General features: G+C 40.6%; 1 protein-coding gene across 3 annotated transcripts in view; it reads left to right on the forward strand.

Annotated features, from left to right (window-relative positions):
* Window positions 1-25,119, forward strand: part of LOC104009496 (neuron navigator 2) — a 233,440-nt gene that overhangs the window by 115,535 nt on the left and 92,786 nt on the right. For all 3 annotated transcript variants that reach the window (XM_087742978.1, XM_087742988.1, XM_087742993.1), the window contains 4 exons: window positions 6,303-7,401; window positions 10,131-10,243; window positions 13,781-13,889; window positions 15,817-16,206. In XM_087742978.1, coding sequence (XP_087599104.1) covers window positions 6,303-7,401; window positions 10,131-10,243; window positions 13,781-13,889; window positions 15,817-16,206 — 1,711 coding nt within the window. The remainder of the gene's footprint in view (window positions 1-6,302; window positions 7,402-10,130; window positions 10,244-13,780; window positions 13,890-15,816; window positions 16,207-25,119) is intronic.

Genomic DNA, 25,119 nt, shown 5'->3' on the forward strand with positions numbered 1-25,119 from the left:
AGGTATTTTTTCCTATTGCTTGTCCCTTCTCTGTTAAAAATCTGCCTCCATTTCTACCTCCATGGTCATTCCAAGCCCAGATTGCAGCCACTACTGATAATCAAAATAGGCCGATGGACAATATTCCCAATAAGTGCAGTTCTCAGACCACTAACATGTATATGGCATATTTTGTATAACCTGCCTGTAGGAGAGATGTGTTAGATCAAGGCTGCTAAGTGTACATATTGTCCACTCCAGCTATGTATAAAATCTAATGAAAGACTCTGTAACAGCTCCCTGCCTGGAATTCATTAATGCTTTTGAATAGCTCTGTTATGAGAAATCTTGGGGGATTTGATTGTACATATAATGAGAGAAAAACAGAGAGTAATGAACAAGAATGGTATTTGTCTAGTATTAAATGGAGAGTGCGACTTGTTTTGAATGGCACAGTAAACTTGGTTTCATTATTTTTATGATCATCTAACCGGTATGTGGTCGGTAGAGGTCCCTCCAACCTCTTTCTTAGGCAGTCATGTGGACAGCATTTTGAATTTTACAGTAACTAAACAAAAACAACAAGGAATTCAAGTGTCGCAGTCGGTTATGTCAAGACAATGAGGAAAAGATTGCCTGGGCTCCAGTTTTATTTCCCTTCACCTCAACAAAAATGCTGAGTCTTGGCGACATAAACCAGTACACAGCAGAACTGTTGTTTCATATACTGGAGCTCTGTGTGAACAAAGGGGACTTTACAGAAACGTGCAAGTTTTATTACTGACATATCCACAGGCTTCAGTATGGGTTTTCAGAGGTACAACGTATTTCTGTGAATGTGTGGAACTGCTATTGAAGCTACAGAGTTTACAACACTGAGCTTGAAGAAGTAGATATGATGGAAGGAAAGCAAAATATCAAGGACTAAAGGTAATTTTTGTCTCATATTACAATAAATTAAATCACGCCTAAAGGGAAAGCCAGTGGACAGAAGTTGAAGGAACCAGTTCTGCTCAGCTTGGTGAAGTTTTTGTCCTCAGCAAAGCAAAATGTTTGCTATCCGGGCTTTTCTCAGGTTATGCAGAATTTCCCTATCTGGCAATCTCTGCTTTAAGAAAACGATTTTGTTGCTTTTTGTTGTGGTCCAGAGTAGAAGAGACAACACAAAGCTTCAGTCATCTTGCAGGTGGAGGCCATGCCTCTTGCCCACCCAGAGCAGGTAAATGAGCCAGTCCTTTCCACCCAGCTGTAGTTGTCTCTGGTCAACAGCATTACAATCAAAATAGAAACGTCTGTGGGCCAGAAGAGTTGTGCTTATTTTGAGGAAGGGCTGTGTGCCAGGTTGCTCTTGTTGGGAACGTTCTGCTCTACCTGCTTGTGGTTTGGATTATGGAAAGATCGTGACTTTTATAGTCAGCTCCTGGCAGAAATGCAGGCATTTCTGTACTTCAGGGGTTTGCTGAGCATGATAAATTATTACTGAAGAAGAGAATAGCTCAGCTAAAAAGCTTTTCTGTGTAGGACTCTTATTTGTAGTACTTTGAAGGAGAGTCTTCTGGTGGGTGGATGGGAAGGGTCAAGACTCACCAGTTAGTCCTCTAGATGAGAAATGATGAAACTGCCACAGTGGTGTCTGCAGTTCTGACACTATAATGTCATAGATCAGATCGGCTTTTACTTCCTAAATTAGAATTTGGTTGTGGATTTGCTTTTAACTTGGTTATCTAATCTATGGGCTGGACTAAAAGATATTTCTCTTCATAAGAACTTCTTATTTTTCCCATAGCTGTGAAATAAAAAATGACAGCTTGTTCATTCTAAAATGAATAAAAATGCTGTTAAGTTCTTGACCCTCCTAAGGAGAAGTAACTATGAGAACATCCTCTGTCTTTGTGTTGCCTTTCATGCTTATAATGATTGTTTTTGAAAGTTTTCAGTTACAGCAAATCAAAGTCCACTTGCTTAGAGTGAACATGACAAATGATGGGAAATTGCATATATTTTCTCCTGACCTTATTATAACTAAGCTCCCAAAGACTTCAGTGGAAGAATTAAATCATAAGCCTTCAGATTCTTTTTTTCATCACAAATGGGTAGGTTTGCAGATGCAGTTAAGACTTTGCAGGAGCAGCTGAAATCAGATTTACCCATGCTACAGTGCGTATTGGCATTGGAACTAGACCACCAACATCTTTTTTAACAGGAATGCTAGAAACAAAATAGATTTCAGGCCAAGATTTGACTTTGAAAAGAGGAAGGCGATCATTATTTATTGTAGACTGTAGCTTGGGTTTGAAAACATTTCTTTTATAGGCAGTTTTAGTTAATGCAGGTTGCTGAAGAAAGAAAATATCTCCCTCACAAAGGAACACATGGGAAATAATAAGCTTATTAATCGAATGCGTGAAACCTGCTCTCCTTTTCATGAAAGAAGGGCCTATGCTACGCTGAATAAAACTTTCCCCTTTGCATGCTGATGTGTTATCCATGTATTGATGTTACTGCTTCATTAGGAAACCTAGCATTTGAATCTACATTCTGGCAGCAGAACCCTTTTCGTTTACCAAGATTGGTCTGAGGAGTCAAAGAGCCAGCAGACTTGTTTGCAAGAAAGAAACAGAGAATCTTAAAAAGGCAGAAGTTTGCTTAAGCTGAGGCCATTTTTCATGAGTGTGTTTTACGGTGAACTTTTTATTTCTTGCATTAACTTTGCATGGTGCAATGTAACAAAAACTCGAGGACTTTGAATTTCCAGTTTCGCTGTATTTGACCTGAGTACGAGTCAAAATCCACTGTACTTGTGTAAGAAAATTTCTTTCCTTTCCCAGAGCTTAACATGTGTATTGAAGAGTTTCTAAATATTTTGCATTGATATTGGATGTGTAGCATTCAACATCCATAGAATTTCCTTCCTGGAAAATATTAGGTAGAGACTCTGAAAATTGCATTAACATCCCCATATATTATTATTTTTTTAATGTTACAGATATAGTATTGTTGTCCTAATTCTGATTTCTGTGAATGTCGTAAATGAGGAGCAACTCTGTGAATGGAGTTACATTGTACTCATCCTACGCCGCTGGCAACGGAAGCACAATTAAGTTCCAAATAGGAGGGTGTATGTGGGGGAGTTGGGGACAAAGCGAACGCTGTGTTTAAAAGCAAACAAACCAAAAAAAGTGTATTTTGGTCAGTGACCAAACAGAATTAAAAAAAAAAAAATTCTTGAAAACATTTAGAGAAAGGAGAAATGAAAAAGTTCTGGATTTTGTTGGGAAATAAATTTTGAGAAGTGCTTTTGGTATTTGATAAAAAAGCCATTTCACTTGATCCAAGTGAAGCCTTTTCCTCAAAAGCCCGTGTTCTGGAGCACTCACTTGGGCTGTTAGGATGAAGTTGATGTCCCAAATGAACCGACACCTTCCATTCACTTCCAGGAAAACATTGTAGAGCTCGTAGGAAGCCTGTTTTGATGTGGGTTGCCTCCGGTTTCTGCTCCCACAGGTGATCTGCAGCATGTTAACAGCCAGCTCAGTGTTTGCGATGGAGTCAGGCTTTACAGCTGGGTTGTGGACCACAGCCTGGTGTCAGATTAACTCTTGTCTCAGGTGTGTGCCTCAGCCTGCGGGTCGCAGCTCACGCAAGGGCTCTGCGTAGGCTCTGAGTTCTGGTGAATGCAGGATGGCTTTGTTCATACCGATACGCACGTTGCCTGTGTTTTTGTCACACTGTTGTTAAGATCCTTTTTGAGAAGACATTTCTTTTCCAAGTCTGTTCAGTTGGCTGCATGCTCCGACTGAACACCGTTTCATCCCGAGCTGGGCTTGTGTTGCTGCGTATGTTGTAGTACCTGAGCGTGCAACCAGCTCTCCCTCCACTTCATGCTGCCTTCTCTATATGTGTGTAAAGCAATAAGCACTACTTTGTAGATGGATCCCTTACCAGTAATTTTCAGTTTGTCACCCTTATGTTGTCCCAGTCCCGTTACTCCTTGCAACTCAGTTTTTCTGAGGTAAAAGGTTCCCTGCCCATATTGATTAGTACGTTAGGTTCATCCCTGGACCCTGTTGTAAATTCATCCTAGCCATGTTCGTGAAACACAGACAACTCTGATGATTTATGGGCGTGGGTATGCTTTGTGCTGAGATTTTTTTTTAGTATAATTAGGCCAGAATGCATTTGGATTAGGGACTTAGTGTCCAGTTTCTGTAGAAGTATCCCGATACGGAGATGGGTAATTGTTTTGGGTTTTTTTTTTTAAAAGAAGCTACACAAATTAATTACGAAAGATGCACAATTGGGAGTTTTGTGAAGCTTTCATTACATTTCTTGGGCGTCTTCTGTGGAAGGCAGGCTGAGACAAAGGCTTGCTTGTTCCGAGTTTACAAAAGGAGCATGGTGCAGCGTTGCAATGGGAAGTAGATTTTGATGGGTAGGAGGACTTCAGGAAATAAAAGTAATAACAAAGCAGCGGTGTATGGTAAGAGGCATGAAGGCAAAAGCAATGGTGCACAGCTTTTGAAAGCAGAGCGAGCAGCATTTCCAACAGCTTCTGAAGTAGTTGTGACCTTCTTTCCTCACTCCTGTCTGCGGGCAGGGCACCGTGATGGTCGGGCGCTGCTCTCCCTTGCACTGGGAGTCACCGCGACTCCTACGCTATCACTTCGACTCCTACACTATCACTTCTTAGTTCTTCTTAACCCATCGGATTGAATTTAGCAGACTTGAGCAGAGAAACTAGAGGACCAGGTGGCATTGCTGTTTGGGACATTCAGTGGCTTGATTTTCCTTCTGTACTGGAGTAAAACAGGGGTAATGCCTTGCAAGTCAGCAGGCTGGCACTAGCTTAAAAGAAGTACAATTCCTTTCTGTGTTTGTAATCCGGCTCATGCTTCCTTCCATCTCCGTGTGGGTAGTTTGCCATAGGAAAAGGACTAGCAAAACCGGCCAGTATAATGATTATTGGTTAATAACAGAGTCCTGGAAATCTTCTGACTTCAGTAATATTTTTAAAAGTATCATTAATTCCTGCTATCCCACTTCGTCCGTAACCACGTGAAATGACCGAGTTTATTATTAAGGAGTCTCTAATACTCTTAGCAACCCGATTCAACGCTAAGTCAGGAAGACGTATGTGCTTTAAATCTTTAGTAGACCTGGTTTGGATCAGAGGAGGGAGGTTAACAGAGCCGTATCTTCGCTGAGCAGCTGAAAGTGAAGTAAAACAGTCCCTGTGTGGTTGCAGCAGCTCATGATTTACAGGGCTGAATTCACAGGGCTGCTGCTGCTGCCGAAAACGCACGCTCTCAACCGCTGTTGATTTTTGAATTAAAAAAATGCAGCTCTATACACAGTTTACTTTATTGCTAGAGGGCAGGGAAATATAGGTAAGAGCCGTTAATCCCCAGCAGGCTGCTGGGCAGGCGAACAGACATAGATGACAAAAGTTAATTGGAAACATGAGCAGTTTAACAGAAAACATATTTGTGATAATTGAGAGAGTAACGTCTCCAGAAGGGAAACTCTGCAAAGAGAAACTTCAGAGGAGAAGTGGCCACTGGTAGGTGAGTGTGATTTTTCAAGCTCTCTTTAAGCTCTGAACTAATTTCTGAACAAGAACAAATAACATTAAAAGGAACTAAATAAATACAAGGTTTGCTATCTCTGAGGGAGAAGGGCTGTACAGTTACTGCCACTAGTTTCTCTTACAGCTGGATTAAGATACATGGCAATACTTAATTTAGGTTCATTGCATAAGGATACAATTGGTTTTATTTTTGTACATGGAGTTTTCTTCTACATTTTGCATATGAAGTTCTCATCCCCCCCCCCCCCCAACTGAAAAGACTCCAGTTTTAATTTTCTCCTTACTCTTGCATTTTTTTTTTTATATGTTTGAGGTTTTTCTAAGAATCGAACTTGGACAGCAAATATTTTGCCAAAAGCAGAGGGAACCCTTAGTTAGAAAATAGTGCTGTGTTTTTGCTAATGAAAAAGTATTATGAACTTAATAAGGGAGAACACATTGCAAAACACATTTTGGTTTGAATTGGAGGAGATTCTTCTTTTTTCTTTTTCTTGAAACAGCAAGTAAATGTAAATTACATAGTAGGACCTCGTTGCTGTTCTGCTGGGTAGGAAAAGAAAACTGGCTTTTATTTTCTTTAAGTGATACTGATGTTGAAAATAGTGATATGCGTCTATCTTTTTAATGTTATTAGTGTAAAGTTGCTGATGTTTCATTACAGAAAGAATCTCAGACTAGCTATAATATCAGGTACTACCATGTTGGTTTTTTGGGTTGTTTTTTGTTTTTTTTCCAGAGCCTGCAGACAGTACAGCCTCCCAGCCCACAGGAATGAATGAAAATGTTTCATCCTCAGTTCAAAGCTGCAGCAGTACCGTTAGTTGCAATAACTCATCAGCCATCCCTCAGCCCAGCTCTGCTATTAAACCTTGGCGCAGCAAGTCCCTTAGTGCTAAGCACACAGCTACGTCTTCCATGTTATCCGTAAAGCAACCCGTATCAGAGCCTCCAAAGCCACCGTCGGAAATCGCCAAAACAACTCCCAACGGTCAAAAATCCATGCTTGAAAAATTAAAACTCTTCAATAGCAAAGGAGGCTCCAAAGCAGGAGGGACAACGCTCGAGTGTCCAGGGTCTCGGGACAACAGTTGTGAAAAGCTGGAGACGCTCCTCAGCTTTGAGGAAAGCGAAGAAATTGATGCCGCGAATCAGAATGTGAACAATCCGGGGTCGATGTCCAGTAGTCCCAAAATTGCACTGAAGGGAATTGCACAAAGGACTTTTAGCCGGGCACTAACTAATAAGAAAAGCTCTCCAAAGGGTAATGAGAAGGATAAAGAGAAACAGAAAGAGAAAGAGAAGGATAGAAGTAAAGACATTGCAAAGAGAACATCTGTCACTGAAAAGCTGGACGTGAAAGAGGAACCAAAAGAAGAACAGACAGCACTAGCAACAACAGAGATGCCAAAAAAGTCCTCCAAGATCGCAAGCTTTATCCCTAAAGGAGGAAAGCTGAATAGTGCCAAGAAGGAGGCCTCTGCCCCTTCGCACAGTGGAATACCAAAACCAGGAATGAAAAACACCACAGGGAAATCCTCAAGTGCCCCCGTTCCTGCAAAGGAAGGTGAGAGAAGCCGCAGCGGGAAAGCCGGCTCAGGGCTCTCTCATCAGAAGTCTCAGCTGGACAGCAGGCATTCCAGCTCCTCGTCCAGCCTAGCTTCTTCAGAAGGAAAAGGCGTAGGAGGCCTCAACAGCAGCAGCAGCAGCCAAGCTGTCAATGGACCCACCGCGACGACACACACCACAGGGAGCAATACTGTGAGTGTTCAGCTACCTCATCCCCAACAGCAATACAGCCACCCGAACACTGCCACCGTAGCTCCCTTCATGTACAGGTATGGTGAGCTTCTCCAATGGACCATTTTGAATGTGATGCTTGGGAAGATTCATTCTGGATGCTCTTTCAGGGGGGTGACACAGCAAGATGAATGCCATGTCATGTGAAAGTTTCTTGCTTTAAGAGAGTAGACAATTTATACATCTACACAGAAACTGTTGGTGAAGGCCGTCAGACTAAGGTGTATAAGAAGTTGTGACAGATAGGAGGGTGAATAATTGTTGTATCCAACCCTACTAACAGTTAAGAATACTAACGCCTTCTTGACCAGGTACCGCTCTTACATGTTTTTGTACTGTGTGGATTAGGTTTGTTTTATGTACCATAGCTTTGAAAGTTGTAGCAACATCAATTTATGACATAGAAGCACTCATTCTCTTCAGTGTGGCTAGCAGTGGTGGAGCTGCCTCACTTATAAGCAGTAATGGGAAATCTTAAAAAAATAAAATAAAAATCCCTTAGGTAAGGCCAGGCCAAAGTCTGCTGTTCTGTGCATTAATGCTGAATGAGGTAAGCAAAAGAGCAGCCATATGGGGTCACAACTAACCTCCATCTAGTCAAGCATCTTCTGTTTCACGATGGCAGTAGAGGATATGTAGGGAAGAGTAACAAGAGGGAAATCTATAACAAAGCTTCCGAAGGATATGCTCCTCAGCCTGACCATGATGCACGAAATTCCTCAATCAGGTGGTGGGATTTTTGGTTTTGACAGCCATCTCGTAGTTTTCTTTGACACCACTTTATTCTTTCATAGGAAGAGAATGAAAGCAGTTGTTCTGTCTTCATCCTCCTCTTGCTGCTCATGGTTTGAGAGACCTCCATTATATCCTTCCCTCCCTTAAGATGTGTCTTTTCTAGGCTAAGATGTCCTAGCCTGTTTAGTTTTTACTTGTAGAGATGCTGTTCATAACCTTTGGTCATCTTTGTCACCCTTTCCCATCATTTTTTCAGTTCTACTATACGCATTTTTGCCTTTGATCTCTTGGTAGATGTAGCATAAGAAATTGTTGGCCACATATTTTTAAATACAAGTGAATGTAAATGGAATGAACCTGAAGGAGAGGGATACCAAAGGCCTATGTAGGAATGCAAAATGGGAAGGGTGACCCTTGAGTCTTCTGACCCCTTGAGTGTTCTCCCTGTGTGTATGGAATAAAATGCCAGGTGTCCGCCTGGGATGCGGTCCCATGAAAAGGAACCAGTTGGGAAAAATTCATCTGACTAAAACTAGTATTAATAGCACGTGTTCTTGATTTTCCATGCTCTTGCATTCATCTGCGTACATCAGCATTATTGCTGCATCTTTGGCTGAAGGTGGGATCTACTACTAGTAATTTTGGGGGATTTGTTTTGAGTTAAAAAGTGCCAGTGCAGTTTGTACTATTTTAATCCATAATTAAATAGCAAATTGTGATTGCAAACTGATTGCTTTATTGTTTATCTCTCACAACCAAAAATGTGTTCATGATGCTTTGGGTTAAGTTTATCACTACAATGTCCTGTCAAAAGATAAAGTAAAAAGCACTCTGCTTGGTGTTCATCTTAGGTGATGATATCTATGTTCAAACTAAAGTGTAAAAGCAGATGCAATCCATATGTTTTCTATAATTTAAACATACTGATAAACTGTAGGCAGTATTTATTTGACTTTTTACAAAAAACAGTAATGAAGCTACCTATTGTCAGCTGGAGAAAATGCTGAGAAATTGAAAAAATCATGTTTACTTTTCAGCCTTGGAGGAATAAAGGCCAAACTGTGTAATGTTGCTGGCTTTTAAGGGCAAGAGAAAAGTCAAATTGTATTGATTTGCAAGGCAAACATATAGCATTATTATAAATTTGCTATCCAGACACTTTTTGAATCTGCAAAATGCACTTGTTAATGCATTGCAGTAGTCGTCTCAGGCTTTTTCTGCTATCAGTTAAGGTTACTTTAATATAAACTTTTCAGCTGCCTGTAGACTTACTTTTTGTTTGTTTCTTTGTTTTTTAAAGTAAAAGACATGAGAAATTGTTCTACATTTCATATAAGGTCAACTGAAATTAAGAATGTTGCAACAGTAATTCCCTGCTGTGTCTTCACGTTTGTACAGCACGTGCCCTTTGGACAGGAGAATTTGCAGCCGCTTGTTGATGTGGCTCTACAAGCAAAACAGTGCAACTAGTGAAATGAAATGAGTCAAGATATGTTTCTCAAATCTGACAATAGATTCTTACGACATCACCTTTCATTACCTGACAGCCACAATGTCAGACAAGAAATTGGAGTTTGAAGTTGGTTTTACTCAGTCATTTATTTTAAGATACAGATGAGTGACATTGCTAGTTATTGAAGGGAAGCTAGCAGCAGTGCAACATGCCATCATGCACTACCTGCTTTATATTCATGCAATACAGACTTTATTAGAGAGGATCAGATTAGCCACAACAACCGAAGTTGTTGATGATGAAAATTTAGCTGGAAATCCGAGTGTCTTAAGACCCTGTCTGAAGAGCTGAGAAGCCTATCTTTGACTATGAATTTTTTATTTTTTACAGCTGAGTGCTTGTTTCCATTTCTAGGACATAATTCAACATGGGACTAATGAATTATGTAAAATCAGTCTGCTGGTCTGTTCTGGAGAGAGGGACAGAGTGGCTGATGGCGAGTGCAGTTGTCTAGTTGTTATACTTGAGGTACTTTTGATGGAGAGTGACTGCACATCTCTATTTTGCTTTGCCTTCCAGATCGCAGACAGACAATGAAGGGAACGTAACGGCCGAGGCCGGCACAGGAGGGGTCAGCATGGATTCTGCTCTGTATGTCAAAACTGGACAGCCTGCTCTCGAAGACCTCTCAGGTATGTCATGGAACATGACCTGCTGACTGTGGTCTGGTTAAATACAAATGGGCTAAAGCAAGTTTAAAGTAGGAGCTCCCTCTTTAGGGGGGCATTTAATTTGCTTTTATTCCTAATGCTTTAGTTCTTATTAGTTACAATATTTTTTTCAGCTCTTCAGCGATGGAAACCAGGTGTCAATAATCTGAATACTAGATGCTCAAGTTCTACACAATTGTGTGTCCCTCAAATAGGAATTCTGAGTACTTAATGTTTTTCTAGGAGATGTGCAGCACCTTTTAGGATTAAGCTATTATAAGGATCCTAAGTATTCCCAAACATTTGATATTTATTTTTCACCTTTTAAAACTTTGCTTCAGAGCTTACAGAAGAGATTAAGTTAATTTCCTTGATGTTTTGATTCATTTATAGGTTTGAGGGAATCTCGGTGTTCACTCACATGAATCTGATCAATTTGAGAAGTGGTCTTTGCACAGCAATAAGAGACCAAAATCCAACTTCAGTTTAATGTGTCCAGCATACAGAAGCTGAAACTGATTGTAATTAGAATACTAGCAGTCTAAATTTGAAAGTACTTCATATGCTTATCTAGAATTCCTGCTACTGTAAGAAGTATATGATAATTAGTAATAAGTGTTAAGCTTATCAATGTAACAATGCAATTTTTAGCAACCGTATTCTACTAAAGATCTAAAATGTGCTTTTAAAGTCACAGTCAAGTCTTCCTATTCCAATTTCAGCAACATCTATGACTTTGCTTATTGCGTACTGTTGCAGTATATCTCATCAGTAGAATATCTCAGTTTTTTTCATCTACTTAGTCTTGGTATCCTCCAGTTTCATGTGAGTTTTGAAACGGATCGTCCTGCTTGGAAAAATCATGTGGCTAGAAGTTTCACAATTGGATTAATTTCATACTGCATTACGTATTCTGTCAATGCTGCGTTTATACCTGTTTGCATGTATGCTGATGGCAAAGGCAAAAGGCAGAGTCATTGGTGAGGAAAAGGGCTGCAGGAATGCATAACTGTGTGCATCTGTGTGTATGATTTATATATAGGTGGATTAAATATTCAAAAGGCAAATAAATGGCACGAGGGATAAAATCCTTGGGAACATTTTTTGGTTCCTATTTAAATAGGAGAGCCAGTTCAAAGTAAGAAATGCAGAGTGTCCAGCTGCTTAAACTTTTTCAGTGTTACCTCTTAATCATCATACTGCCTAGCCTAGATGTATTTCAGCCTGTAAACTGGGAAGTGATTATAGATCACAAAAGGTCTTTACTCTTTAATGACAGATGTTATGTAAATACAAACTATTATTCAAGTAGAATATGTAAGTTTTGGGATCCAAAAATGGAAGCCAGCTGACAGCCTCCAACAATGGAGATGCAGAACCCAGCTGTGTGCAGCCGAATCCCCCAGACAGCAGCAGTCCATAAAGGGGCCTTAGGGGAAAAGGAGCAAACAAAACAAAATGGTCCCTAGACCCAAATACATTAGAAGAAATAAGGGACAGATTTCTTCTCTCCCTACATAGCAGCTATTGATGCTTTTAATTTAAAAGCACGTATAAAACAAAAGAAAGTATAGGTGGGGAAAGCTGGAAGCTAAATAGTTTAATGATACTGCTGCCTATGCGTGAAGAGCTAAGTGATTTAATAATTAAGTTCCAGTGGCACTATCCAATGTCTGGTTTTTAAGTATACTTGTAATTTAAGCCATTGAATGTCATTTAAGTAAAAATTTTTTATCAGTTTAGGCGTAAGAGTGATCTCAATAGAAATTGGTTTACCTAGTCTCATGTATGTTCTCTTAAGAAGTTATGTACTGTTTGCCTTCATACCTATGAGAGAAAAGATCTGTAAAAGAGCGCTGTGACCTTTGTTAGGCTAAAGGCCTATAAATATTTTATGTTCTTTACTGCAAAAATTTGTAGATCCATAAGTGTAGAAAATATTTTCTGTCCCAGAGACCCGTTGGCTCAAGGAACTGGTCTTGTTAGGGGCTATTTCCAATCCAGCCGCATCGTAATTGTTTGACCATTTGACCTAAGTGTATTGTATCTTAGGGAGATTATGTCACTGGCAGTAGAGACCCAGTAAAAAAAAATTGCTAACGTGGATACTATCTGAGCCATTGTTGTTTGCCTCAGAAAGGCTAATGATTGTACAAGCATTAAAGTCTATCTTCTGCTCCCTAGATAGTTCCCTGTAGTGGGGGCTCCAGCACTTTGGTGAGTAGTTTGTGTTACTGCTGCTTTGCAGGCAAGCGTATGTGACTTCGTTTTTCTGTGCCACCAGCCTGGCATCTGTCAGAAACATGAAGTTTAAATCAAAGAATGCGGAAAGTTCCAACAACAGCTTATTTATCTGGCCCTTAACACTTCTGAGTTGTGTAATATAGAGATAGCCATCCAAACTAGCAATTGTATGGATGACCAGTATCCTGGCAGCTTAAGAATGCATCACTTGTGCAGAGAGGGCGGATACAAAATTTGAAAAGTTTTAAATTTGCTGTGGTATTTTCTTTAGTCATGAGTATGACTAAAGAAACCCTCTAGAATGAAATCATTTCCTTCCGTGCCCAAGGGAAGTTTTGTGACAGCTTTTTGGAGGTTTTCTGTTTCAGCATTCAGCTTACAAAGAATATGTTGGCACTACTAGAAATTCACTTCTCTTCAGCCTCTTAGAAGGTTTAACTATGTAAAGCTCAGCTGAGTTAGCAACCAAAGCATTTCTTAATTAACAGCTGCGAGCAAGGAAATAAATTATGCTGAGGCACTAACTAAATTATTAATTTTATAAAAATACATTATACTGAGGCACTAGGAGGACTTTTAATGTATATAAACTCTACTTTTGGAGCTAAAGAACAGGACATATATGTCTTTTAGAACAGCATATTTAAAGAACGGCATTTCTAAATGCCAGGGAAAGTAAAAGTCATCCCCCAGCTTCGCATCATGTAGCACATTTAAGTAATGATAACTGTGTTGTGCTGTGGACAAGCAGAAAGTTTTGCTAATTTACCTAAAACGTGACTCAGCATGGAGCACCCAGTCAACACAATTTAGTTTACTGGACAGCTGCTGTGGTAGAATGAGATCTATTTAAAATGGGAAAAAGAAGGTCTGGTAAAAATACAGCATTGGAGAAATTGGCTGTGTCGGGTTGATGCTAATTGTGTCAATATATGAGATGGAAAGGGTGATATTGATTGAGTATATCTTCTAATGAGGTTGAAAGTTAACCAGGATTTAAACTGGGTCATATGGGGAAATGACAATACAGAAACATCTGGTGCAAAGGCAGCCTGTGAAATAAAGTTAACAGTACAGAGCTCATTCTCAGTCCGGCTGCTGCACCGGCAGGTGCCTGCCGTAGGGGAATGGCATCTGCATCGTAATCAGTTTAGAGTGTTAAATAACAGAAAGTCAGAAAAAATGCATTCGAGATGGCAGATTCAGGCAGAGGTAACGGCTCCGTTCTGTGGTGCTTCCTACCTTATCCTTTCTAATGGTTTATTTTCCCTGTAGGAGAGGATCCAGAAACTCGGCGGTTACGAACTGTGAAAAATATCGCCGATCTTCGACAGAACTTAGAGGAAACGATGTCCAGTTTGCGGGGAACCCAGGTCACTCACAGGTAATGGCATGACTTTGTTTATAAGAAAATGGAAATCCTTGTGCTTTTACTTTACATCTCTCAGATCTGGCTGGGTTGCATCCTTGAAGAATGATGAACACTGACAGTGGAAGCTACTGATCTTGTACTTTTTGTCTTTAAAGCACAGATTCTGAAATGTGTTGTGTGTTTATGGAGATGTACGATGAGTAATTGGTGGTGGCACATTGTATGTAGAATCAAAGGTGGAGAATAATCAGTGCTTGTTAAATGTGTTGGGTGATGTTTGAATATAGGTTACAGTTCAAAACGTTTCTTCATCTTACTCTTGAACAACTTTGGTGCATTACGCCCCTCTCCCCGTATGTGTAATATTTTGTTTAAATAAGCAGGTGAACTGAGCTTGACCCACTTGATAAAGTGCATAACTTGAATTCCTGACCAATCTTTGGACAAACAAATTTTTTTAATATTATTAGTCATCCATGTATATAACTGCTTTTTCTTTGTAAAGCAGCATTTATAAATCTTCAGTAATATTTAAAATATGCTCTAAATAAACAAAGACTGTTGTTACATTTAAACATTCTGTGGCTCAGATCTTTTCAGTGTTGAGGCTTGGGAGAATAGGCTGGTTGGCCCCGAAGGAGGTCGGGTCCTACTTAGTGCTCAGTGCCTGATGGACTGCAGCCCTAAATGAGTTCAGTGGGGGAACACTGTGTGTTTTGGCTTTGTATCTGAAACTGAGGCAGAGCTTGCAAAGATGAACTCCCAATGCTATTTTTCTTTTCAAGTTTCCATTAATGTGACAGCTTATTATGATTTAATTACTATAACTGCAGCATACATAGATTTTTGCAGCAGGTACATAACATTGTATTGTGAGCAGCACAATGCTGCTTATTTTAACAAATATCCACGATAAAAAAAGAAATAACACTATGTTAGTTGAGCAGGGAAGGAGAAGGGAGTTCATGTGGATAAAAGAAGTTGCAGCTATGGATTAGTTGCAACTAAGCTGCAAGTGTTCGGGGTGTAGTCTTGCAATCTGTACACATCGTCTGAAATCTCATGGTGCAGCAGTCCCATTTTTAAGGTTCCGTATAGCAGTCTACATTTAATCAAATGCATTTATTTTTTTTAAGCACATTGGAAACTACTTTTGACACCAGTGTCACTACCGAGATAAGCGGTCGCAGCGTTCTCAGACGGTACTAGCATTACTGTTGGAAGGGATGCAACATATTCACACGCTCAGACACGGAGAATGGAAGATTTAATATAGCTGACGCTTGTCAAAAACTGTCTTTACAGGCTGTGACCTACAATGCTTTTGTAACCAGAGCTCTGTGTAAATATTATCAATATATTGAAAAATATATTCAATTCATTAATATATAAAATAGATTTTGAAAAATAAATTTGCTTTGCCTCTCTTATTTTTTCATTTAATCCTTTCCTCAGTGTAGAAATAGCTGTCATCTTGGTGCTGGACTTGTCTCCAAAGCATTAAGACTTTCATGAATGCAGCCAAAAAAAGAAAATGTATCAGAAAAAGAGTACTTCAGTTGGTTTTCCTTTAGTCAGCTTAATATCCTACTCCCTTGCCTAGAGTGGCAAAACTGTGGTATAATAGAGCTATATACGATTGAAGATGAAAAAGTTATGCTTTTATACTGTGGATAATCCATTGAAAAGTTCCTGCTTAAGTCTTCTCACATATATGTTGAACACTTGGTGGCCTGGGTGCAAAGGTATCATTATTTAAGAACAGTGTTGGAGGAATGGACCTCTCTCAAGGCGTTGTAGCAGGTAAATCCTGTTAATGCTGTTACTTACAATCTGTAACTCGGTGAGTATTCAGGGTGTAGGGTCTTGCAATTACCTGAAATCTCAAGGTGCTCTGTACAGCAGGCCGCGTTTAATCAAATGCATTTATTTTTTTAAGCACATTGGAAACTACATTTGACACCAACGTCACTACCGAGATAAGTGGCCGCAGCATCCTCAGCTTGACGGGACGACCGACCCCCTTATCGTGGAGACTGGGGCAGTCCAGCCCCCGCCTGCAGGCAGGCGACGCTCCATCGATGGGAAACGGGTATCCTCCGCGAGGGAACGCCAGCCGCTTCATCAACACGGAGTCGGGACGTTACATGTATTCGGCACCTTTGCGGAGGCAACTAGCGTCCCGCGGTAGCAGCGTCTGCCATGTCGACATCTCGGACAAGGGAAGCGATGAAATCGATCTGGAAGGCATCACCATGGATGCCACCGGCTATATGAGCGATGGGGATGTGCTAGGCAAGAATATCAGAGCTGATGACATCACAAGTGGGTAAGTGCCTTCACTTTTCTTCTTAAATACTATACTTTATGTCATTCTTGCGTTGTGTTTAATGACACTGTATTCCTGTGATTATTTGGGGGGGCGACCAAGATATTCTGCTAGTTTTAATAAGCATGTCGAGTGGCAGCTTATTATCTCAGTGGGATTTAAGCACATAATTTAAGTTTTAAGTGCATGTTAAGAAAACATTCGTACATATGAACATACTCTTGCACATGATTAAATATTTTCCTGAGTCAGGGTTCATTGTAGTTGTCAAACACATGCTGCAACATTCATTTATGTCCACAAGATGGAGAGAGTGAGGTATTTTCTGTACTTTCACTGAACCCTTTTGCTGGCTGAACTTTTAGGGGGCAGTTCACTGGAAGGAAACGAGTTTACATCTCTGTGTAGGATAAAATAGTTGTACACGCAAAGTAAAGTCCAAAGAACAAGTTAGTGTGCAGAAATATGAAATGAGAGGCAATGACTAACAAGGTTTTACATCAACTCTTTACCGCTGCCTTGACTGGCAAAAGCATTTGTTCTTTGCTCCAAAGTCAGTATTCACTTCAATATGTCCGTTTTCAGTTCCTGGTAGAAAGTACAGTCATTTTTTCTTAGTTCAGGTACATCACCATTAGATTGATGTTAAAACTGATCTTTGAGATGTAAATGGCATATTTATTTTTGTGGCAGCCTTTTCCCATCTTACCCCCTTTGCTTTTCTGTAATTTTTTTATAAGTGACATTTCTTGTAGCATTGGCTTATTTGGAAGCTTTAGTGTCACTGAAACAGAAAGCTGGAATCCAGCTGCTGCTTTGAAACTAACTCAACCAGTTAAGTTATGCAGCCAGGAAACCCCCATTAATTCTGTCCGTTGTGAATATTTGGATGTTTTCACCCTGTCCTTTTTGAAAAGTTAGACACTTTATTTTTAATTCTTCATTAGGAAAAGCATATAGTAAAGAAGCTGATGCAAAAACCAGTGTAAAATTCTGTTTCAGATAAAGCACCAGTAGCTGTTGCTGCATTAATAATGCATCGTGTCACTAAAGCGCCTTGTGTTTTCCTCAAATAAATCAGCTTATAGCTGAGTTTTGCAATGTTTATTGTAGTAACAGTTATTGCTTTTCCTCTGGACTATGACTTTTATTCAAACTCGCGACTGTAGTTTTGGTCTAGAAGCAAGGAAAATAAATTCTGAGTAGCGCCATGGTTTCTATAAAACACCTAGAGTATGAGCTGAGAAGTGCCCCTGGCAGAATCGTGTCAGTTCAGGCTTCTGCTGCTCATATCCTAGAGGAGCCCCGGTCTTTGCAGATCTTTACTTAGTGCATAAAGTTCAGATTCCAGGTTGAGGGAAAGGAAGGAAGGAGAAAGCTGTTGAGTTTATGTATGATATTTCCAGAGAAATCTCTGTCTTCACTCATCTCTCTGTATCATTTCCTTTTCTGTGTCATCCCGTAGGGTAAAAAATGGAAGTCTCCATAGTCTGAAAATACAAGAGCGGTCTTTAGATTCTGGGTCTAAGGGACTAGTAATGTAATAATATATTTTTGCCAGTTGGTACCTCTGTCACCAAAGCAGTGAGTTATATACCAAGACTAATACTAAGGATGGTGAATATAACATTTAGCAGAAGAGTCATATTCCACAACAGCTCACTCCTAGCCTTGAGTGTTAGAACATCTTTAACTGAGTACCTGACTCTTATTTCCCATTCGTTTTTAAAGGAGGGAGATAACTTTCAGTTTTTGCTCGTATAACCTGCCACAGATTGATAAACGAGATCTCAATTTAAAGTTCTTAGGACAAGAAGAGTTATGTGTACAAATGCCTTTTTTTCCCCCACATCTTTTGCCTTTAGCTACAAAAGCCTATTTTGCTAAATAATGTGAGTTGGTTTGTTGATTTTTTTGTAGCACTGTTGCAGTCATTGACTAAGTTCCAAGGGCAGAATCTGTATTGTAGGTCGATCCATTGTCAGAAAGATCCAGCTCCATTTCCAGGTTGTGGGCAGGGTTTGGAGGTTGGGCGGCTTGGAGGTCCTCTCCTTGCTGCACCAGTGGGCATTTGGAGGGAGCGTTCCTGGAAGCAGCCCCACAAAGTTGGGGTTACATAGTCTGTGGAGAGTAATCGTGTGTGCGGGTTCCCTGAGAAGGGAGTATTGCAGTATTGAATTGCAATAACAATGTTGGCTATAATCCCAATATCAATGGAGAGAGATAAAAAAAAAAAAATGAGGGTGTTACCTTTGGTGAATCTCACTGACACCTAATAATGCTGGATTACCATCTCCAGTATGAACAGATGTTTTGGTAGCCTGTTTCATAAGTTATCTTCCCCAATGTCAGTTTATTCCCAATAATAAAAAAATAGGATAGCATTGTGTCTTTGAGGGAGAGGAATAATACACCGCTTAGAAATCGGAGAGGTTGCTTGTAAAGAAAGCATCCGTGTGACTTGCTGCAGAACAACTCTCTGAGATCAATTTTAGGGCGAACAGGCCCAATATTTCCAGAAGCTGGATTACAGTATGTGGAAAGCAGCACAAGAGGGCATTTATAGCATGAATAGCTCTTTATTAGCTGGTATGTGTTTCACTTTGTCATTTTTCAGAATTGCTACAGTCCTGCAGTCTGAAAACCTTGGATCTGTGTTTTCATTGGCAAACTGAAAGGGAAGGAAGCCAAAATATTTGTTACAACCAAAATAAATCCAATAGCCAAGATAAACTATTTTAGCCCTGTGATCCTGATGCTTTCTCTGAAATGTACTGGGTCATGGGAAGTTTCGTTTGGCCTCCTTTAATAAGTCTGCTCAAGCAGAGCTCTGGCAGACACCAGGATTGCTTTCATAGGGTTAGAAAGAGCATCTTTTCCAAATGGGCAGAAAATATCTCTTAAACTAAGAAAGCCTCCAGGGGGTGGATCAAAGGTAAGAAGTTGTCTTATTGTGGGAGCTAAAGCATCAACCGAACGACAAAGCAACTGGACTAGGGTATGTGTGAGGTGGGGAGTGGGCACCCAACCCACCTCCTCCAGCGGCTGGCTGAGCTCCGGGCTTCAGGGCCTCCTCAGAAAGTGGCACCTGAAAGCCCAGAACTGTCTCACCTATCCACCCCAAACATTGTCCCAGGTGGGACGTTAACTCTCACGGCTTTTTTTGGGTTTGTTGGGAAGGTTTTGTCCACTTCAGTCTCCCTCTAGCTACTAAGATACACATTCCTGCCTCTTTCCATCCTCCCCTCCCCACCCAGTTCTCTCTAATGAAATGTAGAGTTAATTTCCTTTTTATCTGTCCTTGGAATGAAGCAACAGAGGTGTTGGTCAGAAAGGTCTTTTAAAATTCTTTTCTTTTAACTTAATTAATCCTCTGCCCCTGTTTTCATTACCCCAGTGTGCAGCTTTCTGTGCAGAATTAACCGCGTGGATATACCGATTAGTGCTGGTCGCAAATTTTCTCAGGAAATGGCTTTGGGTCCGCAAATGCAGCTTGTCATAACAATTTTTTGCAGAAACATGGCTGTTCCAGCTATGTTCCAACAAAATGTAGATTTGATGATTTGACAGCTCAGCTGCCCGAGAGAGCCTGAACTTCAAGGCAGGGCAGATGTGAGCAGCCCCGTGCGTGGACCGTGGGTCTGCTGCCTGCCAGGCTGGGCTTTGGGGCATGCCCAGCTCACTCTTTCGAGCGTGTCTCATTCAGAAACGTTACCTAGTGACTCTCATCCCTCACTTCGCCAGCCCAGCAGTGAACTGCTCCCTCAGCTATTAGATGAGGACAGAAGGGCTCAGCCTGCATACGATGTTCAAGGGCCCTATGCTATTGCAGTGACCTTCCGCAGATGCAGTGGCTGTTGGGGGCAGGGAGACTTTTTACTGTTTTATTAACCTCCCCATTTATTTGATGCTTTGGGGCCAATACATTTCCATTCCAGATCTCTATTTCCACAACCTCTTAATGCATTTGTGTGCGCGATGCTCATGGGATTATGATTCTTTCTTGTTTATTCGAGCCTTTACGCTCCCCGGAGATCTTTCTATGAGCACTACAAGCAGGTGAACATGGCTAAAAGGATGCTAAAAGGGAGAGCAGACCACTCTGGGCTGGGGAATCGGGCTTTAACCCCTGCTTCTGCTCAGGTCCGTCAAACCCACACAAAAGCATTGTGCCCTAGGTAGAAACCACCTTTGTGGTGCAGAGGCCTGTCTGCCCTTCAGTAACATGGACCAAAACCATCATTGAAGTAGAGTTCTGTTGTAGGCTGAAATTTAGGAGTTGCATCTATTACGAGGCAAAGAAGAATTTGATATGAAGAGCTGAAATTGAGGACTAATTTAATTGCGTGTTGAAGTGTAATTTATATTTGTAGGATTCTTGCAGCTCGGTTGCTTGATTTTGTTCTATTTATCAGTCAGACAGTGACGCATCTTTTTCAGATGTCAGGCTCATACGTGGCATAACAGACCTTCACTTGGGCTAAGGTTTTAGAGAAAGGAAAGGAGGAGTATGCAGTTCGCTGGTAATAAGAATTTGCTCTTGGTAACAGTAGTTAAGAGAAACTTGTTTCTTTCTAAGCTGTCTGTAACAGGAATGGCTGCTGCTCCAGGTGACGTGTGGCTAGCTGGAAATAAGAGTGGCTGAGCTAATCATGGCCTGAATGAGAACCTGTTCACCCTGTACATCGATTCAATGCTAGCCTATTTTTTGCCATGGTGATGACCACTGCATTTTTTCTGTACACTTTGAGTTACAGTGGGTTAGTCATTTAACTGGACATTGCTCTTTAAATGGTATGATTTTAGCGATAAGACTTCATCTAAATACACTGGATGGCTGAAACTGCATTCCTTATGTGGCTATAACACTTCAATGTGACTAAGAATTATTAGGAGGTTTATTTTATTTTTCTTCTGTGTTTGAGCAGAGTGTTTATTTGAACTGCCTTCTGTCTTGCTGGGACTGGCTTCTTGCATTTCGATCTTTTCAACATTGTGGAATAGTAGCTATATATGGTAAATAGATAATTAACACAAATAATGAAGGGGTTAGGCATGCAAACTCAAAATTTTGACTTTTATGAAAAGGTATTGGGAAACTTTGACTTATGACTTCTTAGTAAACTATGTTGAAACTGGGTCAGAACTAGCTTTTGGATTTAGTCATAGACGTCCTGGTGCTGTGAGAATGAAAAGAAAAAAATTATGGCAGTGTTTGAATGAAAATAATATTCTTATTCCACGAACTGTACTTAAAGATCTTTACAGGAGACATGACTAGAATATTACATAAGCATTTTCAATATTGTTAATGTTGTATATTATTTTAAATATTCTTAAATATTGCACTCAGTTCAGGAACAGTTGTGGTGTCAGCTTCATCAATAAAACAGTGTTTGATCATTTATCACAAATGATATCTCAGATAACGTGCTCTCATAGAACTTCTCTTGCAGCGTAGGATTCAGCATAGGAAGACATCGTACGCCTATAAATCATAACCTTGGAATCAGCTGGAATCAAGCTTTTTATTCATTATACTGCCAAAAAGGGCCATATTAGGTCACATGTAGTGTTTGTCAGTAAAATAAACTCACAAGTTGTGGTGTGTGGTATTTTTGCTTACTTGTACCTACTGTCCTATTGTCAATGACTACCAAAATACCGTTTAATAGCCATTATCCCACTCTGGGCTTGTTTCTGTAATAAACACCTCAGCAGTGTTTGAACTGCTGCTTCAGTGCCAGTAGGTTTTTGTAATATAAGCAGAAGGACAGCTTCTAAAGGACAAAATACGGTCCCACTCTGGAGCTAGCCAGTAGAGGGAGATGCAGTCATACAGACTTTGTCGATGTGGATCATCTGCAAGAAAAGAGTCAGATGAATTCTTCTGTGAGATATGAGTAATGTGGATTTTAATACCCTCAGACAGAGAAGGAAGCAATTTTTTTTAACTACCCTTTTGTGCTGCTCGCCTTTAATCTGAGTATGCTGGACATAGATTTGGGCTAGAGAGGCTTTGCCTCTAGACCCGAGACTTAACATCTGCTATGGCCTAACTCCTGCATACAGGCAATGCTTGCGGCTCTGAGCCAAGGCCTCTGAGTCACACAATTTAGGATTAACTCGATGGTCTCACTGGATTGGAACTAAACCTGCTCAGAACTAACGATATAGTTTGGGAAAAAATGTGGGAAATGGCACTAAATATAGTTAAGCAAGATTGCATCTTAAAAATAATGAAGCTTTTACTGATCATGTGGTTACAAGGGGGAAAATTCTGCTAATCCTTATGAGTCCTAATGCTGTAATGAAGCCCTCGCTTCTCCTAGCGAAGTCATTGAGGAGTGACTGCCCAAATTCCTCTGTGAAATCTGGGGAGGATCTGTCCCAGTCTCTTCCCATGAGTTTTCTCAGGTCTTGCTATCTTCTTGTACATATGTTAATCACCTGGCTCCTTTGAAGCCTGCTTTGGGGGCTGTTAATAGTTAGTATTGGCATTTGAAATCTCATTGCCATAGCCAGAGTCCTCCTTCAAGATACAGTGCTCCATTCATTTCTGAAGGGCCATTCAACTCCCAGATAGATGAAGAGGAGTAAGTAAAGCTTTAACCTGTCCTTTCTTCTCATAAAAAGCCTAAAGAAAGGGGGAGAAATTGAGGCAAGCAAGGAGAACATAAAATAATATTCATATTGAATATAAAAATATCAGTATAATCTTACTCTACTAACTCTAGCTTTTGAAAGTCCAGTTGCCTTAAATGGATGCTTTTCAGTGCCTAATCCGTGTCATTGTCTCGGATGGGCTGACTAGATTTGTGAAAGGGTTCTAGAAATGGTGGTGGAGCAAGCCTCTTCTTGAGAGGACGGTGAATTTAAGCTGAAGGTGCCTTTGGCAGACAGGTTGAGTGAGTGTTGGAAAGAGGATCATCTTCTAGAAGAGTCTCCTTTGAAACAAGAATGGATGCAGTGATGTGAGAGATGCTTTCTTTCAGTCTAATATTCTTCTCTTACATATTGACAGTTTCTCTTAAACCACGTCTATCTAAGACTGCTAATTCCATGGGAAACCATTTTCTTCAGAAGCTCGATAAGAAGCCATTGTCCTGGAGGGAACAGATGTCAGGGCATGGATGAGATTTGACCTATAGTGGCAGCAGCCACCCAAGTCCCTTACAGGCTATACTGTCCTTGGAATTCCTTCCCCGAGCAAATGCAAGTTTTGTAGTAACAAGCCTGCAGACTTCTTGAAAGGGAGACCCAGCTGCAAAGACATGTAGAAATAAATCTAGCCCTGGGCAGCAGTGCCCAAAAATTGTTATCTGATGGCTGCTGAATGACTTCTGTGCCAGGCAGTCTTAATACATCTCCAAACAGAAAAGTAAGGATTTCACAGAAGCCACTTCTGTCTGTAGATTTCTTCCCTTCTCCCTGTCGTCGTCGTCCTGTCCCCCCGCCCCCCCCCCCCCCAAAAAAAAAAAAAAGGTCTGAGGATTAAGGATTAAGTAGTTAAGAGGGGTGAACTTGTTTTGCTTTTAGACTGGTTTGGACAGTGTGAATAAGCAGCTACCGTTCATTTTATTAGTGATTTACAGGTGAGAGGTTTCTCCAAGTAAACTGTGAAACTCGAATAAACTTAAGTTTTGCATAACCTCATTTTTCCTGTTTTACCCTTTAGTGGAACAGGTATCGCCTTCTTCCCAGCAGTGATGAGGATTTTTGAGACTGCAAGTCATTTATTGCTTTTTCTGGGTTTACTCCATGTCTGGCTTTGAGCATCTTCAAAACAATTCATAGTTCATTTATTAGTTTGTTACTTGCAAATAGTTACGGATTATTAGTAAAAGTCTATTAATTTATAAATTATAGGCTGCCTTAACTATAAAATTAAATTTTAAATGAAATGAGCAATAGGTTTGTGCTTCTATGAACCTGAAAGGTAATACTTGGCCTAATGTTAGGGATTTGGGCGTTGTATTAGCAGTCCCAACCTGAAAGCTCGGGACCTAATTCTGTTCCTGAATGCCTTTGTTGAAATTCATGCGGATCAAAGAATGGAATTTAAACCAGACATGGGCTTATAGACAAGGGTATACATTCAACCCCTTGCTTAGAGAGATGAAGTACTGGGCTGATGTGGTGGGCGTTGTAACGGGGAGTGGGCAGGCAAGAATAATGGATGGAAGGACTTGGGAAAACACGGGAAAAGATCGTATGGTCTTAATTCCAATGTCATGACGGAAAATGCAGACCAAATTCATACTAACCTGGGAAGTTTGGCGTTGTCATCATCCTGCTGTTAGGCTAACACTTCTTTTTAAGTCAGATTTAGAACAAATTCCTGGTTGCAATAGCAGGATCGTTTTGATCACATTTATTGTATTTCAGAAACAGCAGTGGGGAATTTTCTGCTGTTGGTGGTTTTTAGCAACTGGCAAAGTTAGACGACTTCTTTGGTACTCAGAGCTTGTTAAGTCTCTTGATCTCCTTTAACTGACTGTAATGATGAGGCAGATGAAGCCTGGTGAAAATAAACATTTAAAGGAAAACATTGAGGATAACAGTGTTACTGCTGCAGCTAAAAGGGAACACTTCTGAGTGTTAAAGCAGATGTTGACACATGGAAAAATCCAAAAGCTGTAATTCCTACAAGCTTTTTGTTTCTTCAAGTTTCAAGCACTTGGCTTGCTGGGCAAGTCTTCTGCCAGGAGGCACCTGGGCAGCTAGTTCCAAACTAACTTTGAATCCAAAGCCCCAAGAAGAAGGCAGGAGCACCTGGGCTGCCAGAGTCAGCTCCAGTTTTGGGGCACGTTGCTGCTTTCCTGCTTGTGGGTTCGGGATTACGGAGCCATGTGATGCTGAGCAGATCAGGGTAGGTTTGCCCGGTCTGTTGTAAGCTGCTGACTTACCTGC

The sequence above is a fragment of the Nipponia nippon genome, unplaced genomic scaffold (genome assembly GCF_047370975.1).
Source record: "Nipponia nippon isolate SJK-2023a ecotype South Korea unplaced genomic scaffold, ASM4737097v1 scaffold_10, whole genome shotgun sequence".
In the NCBI taxonomy this organism is placed as follows: Eukaryota; Metazoa; Chordata; class Aves; order Pelecaniformes; family Threskiornithidae; genus Nipponia; species Nipponia nippon.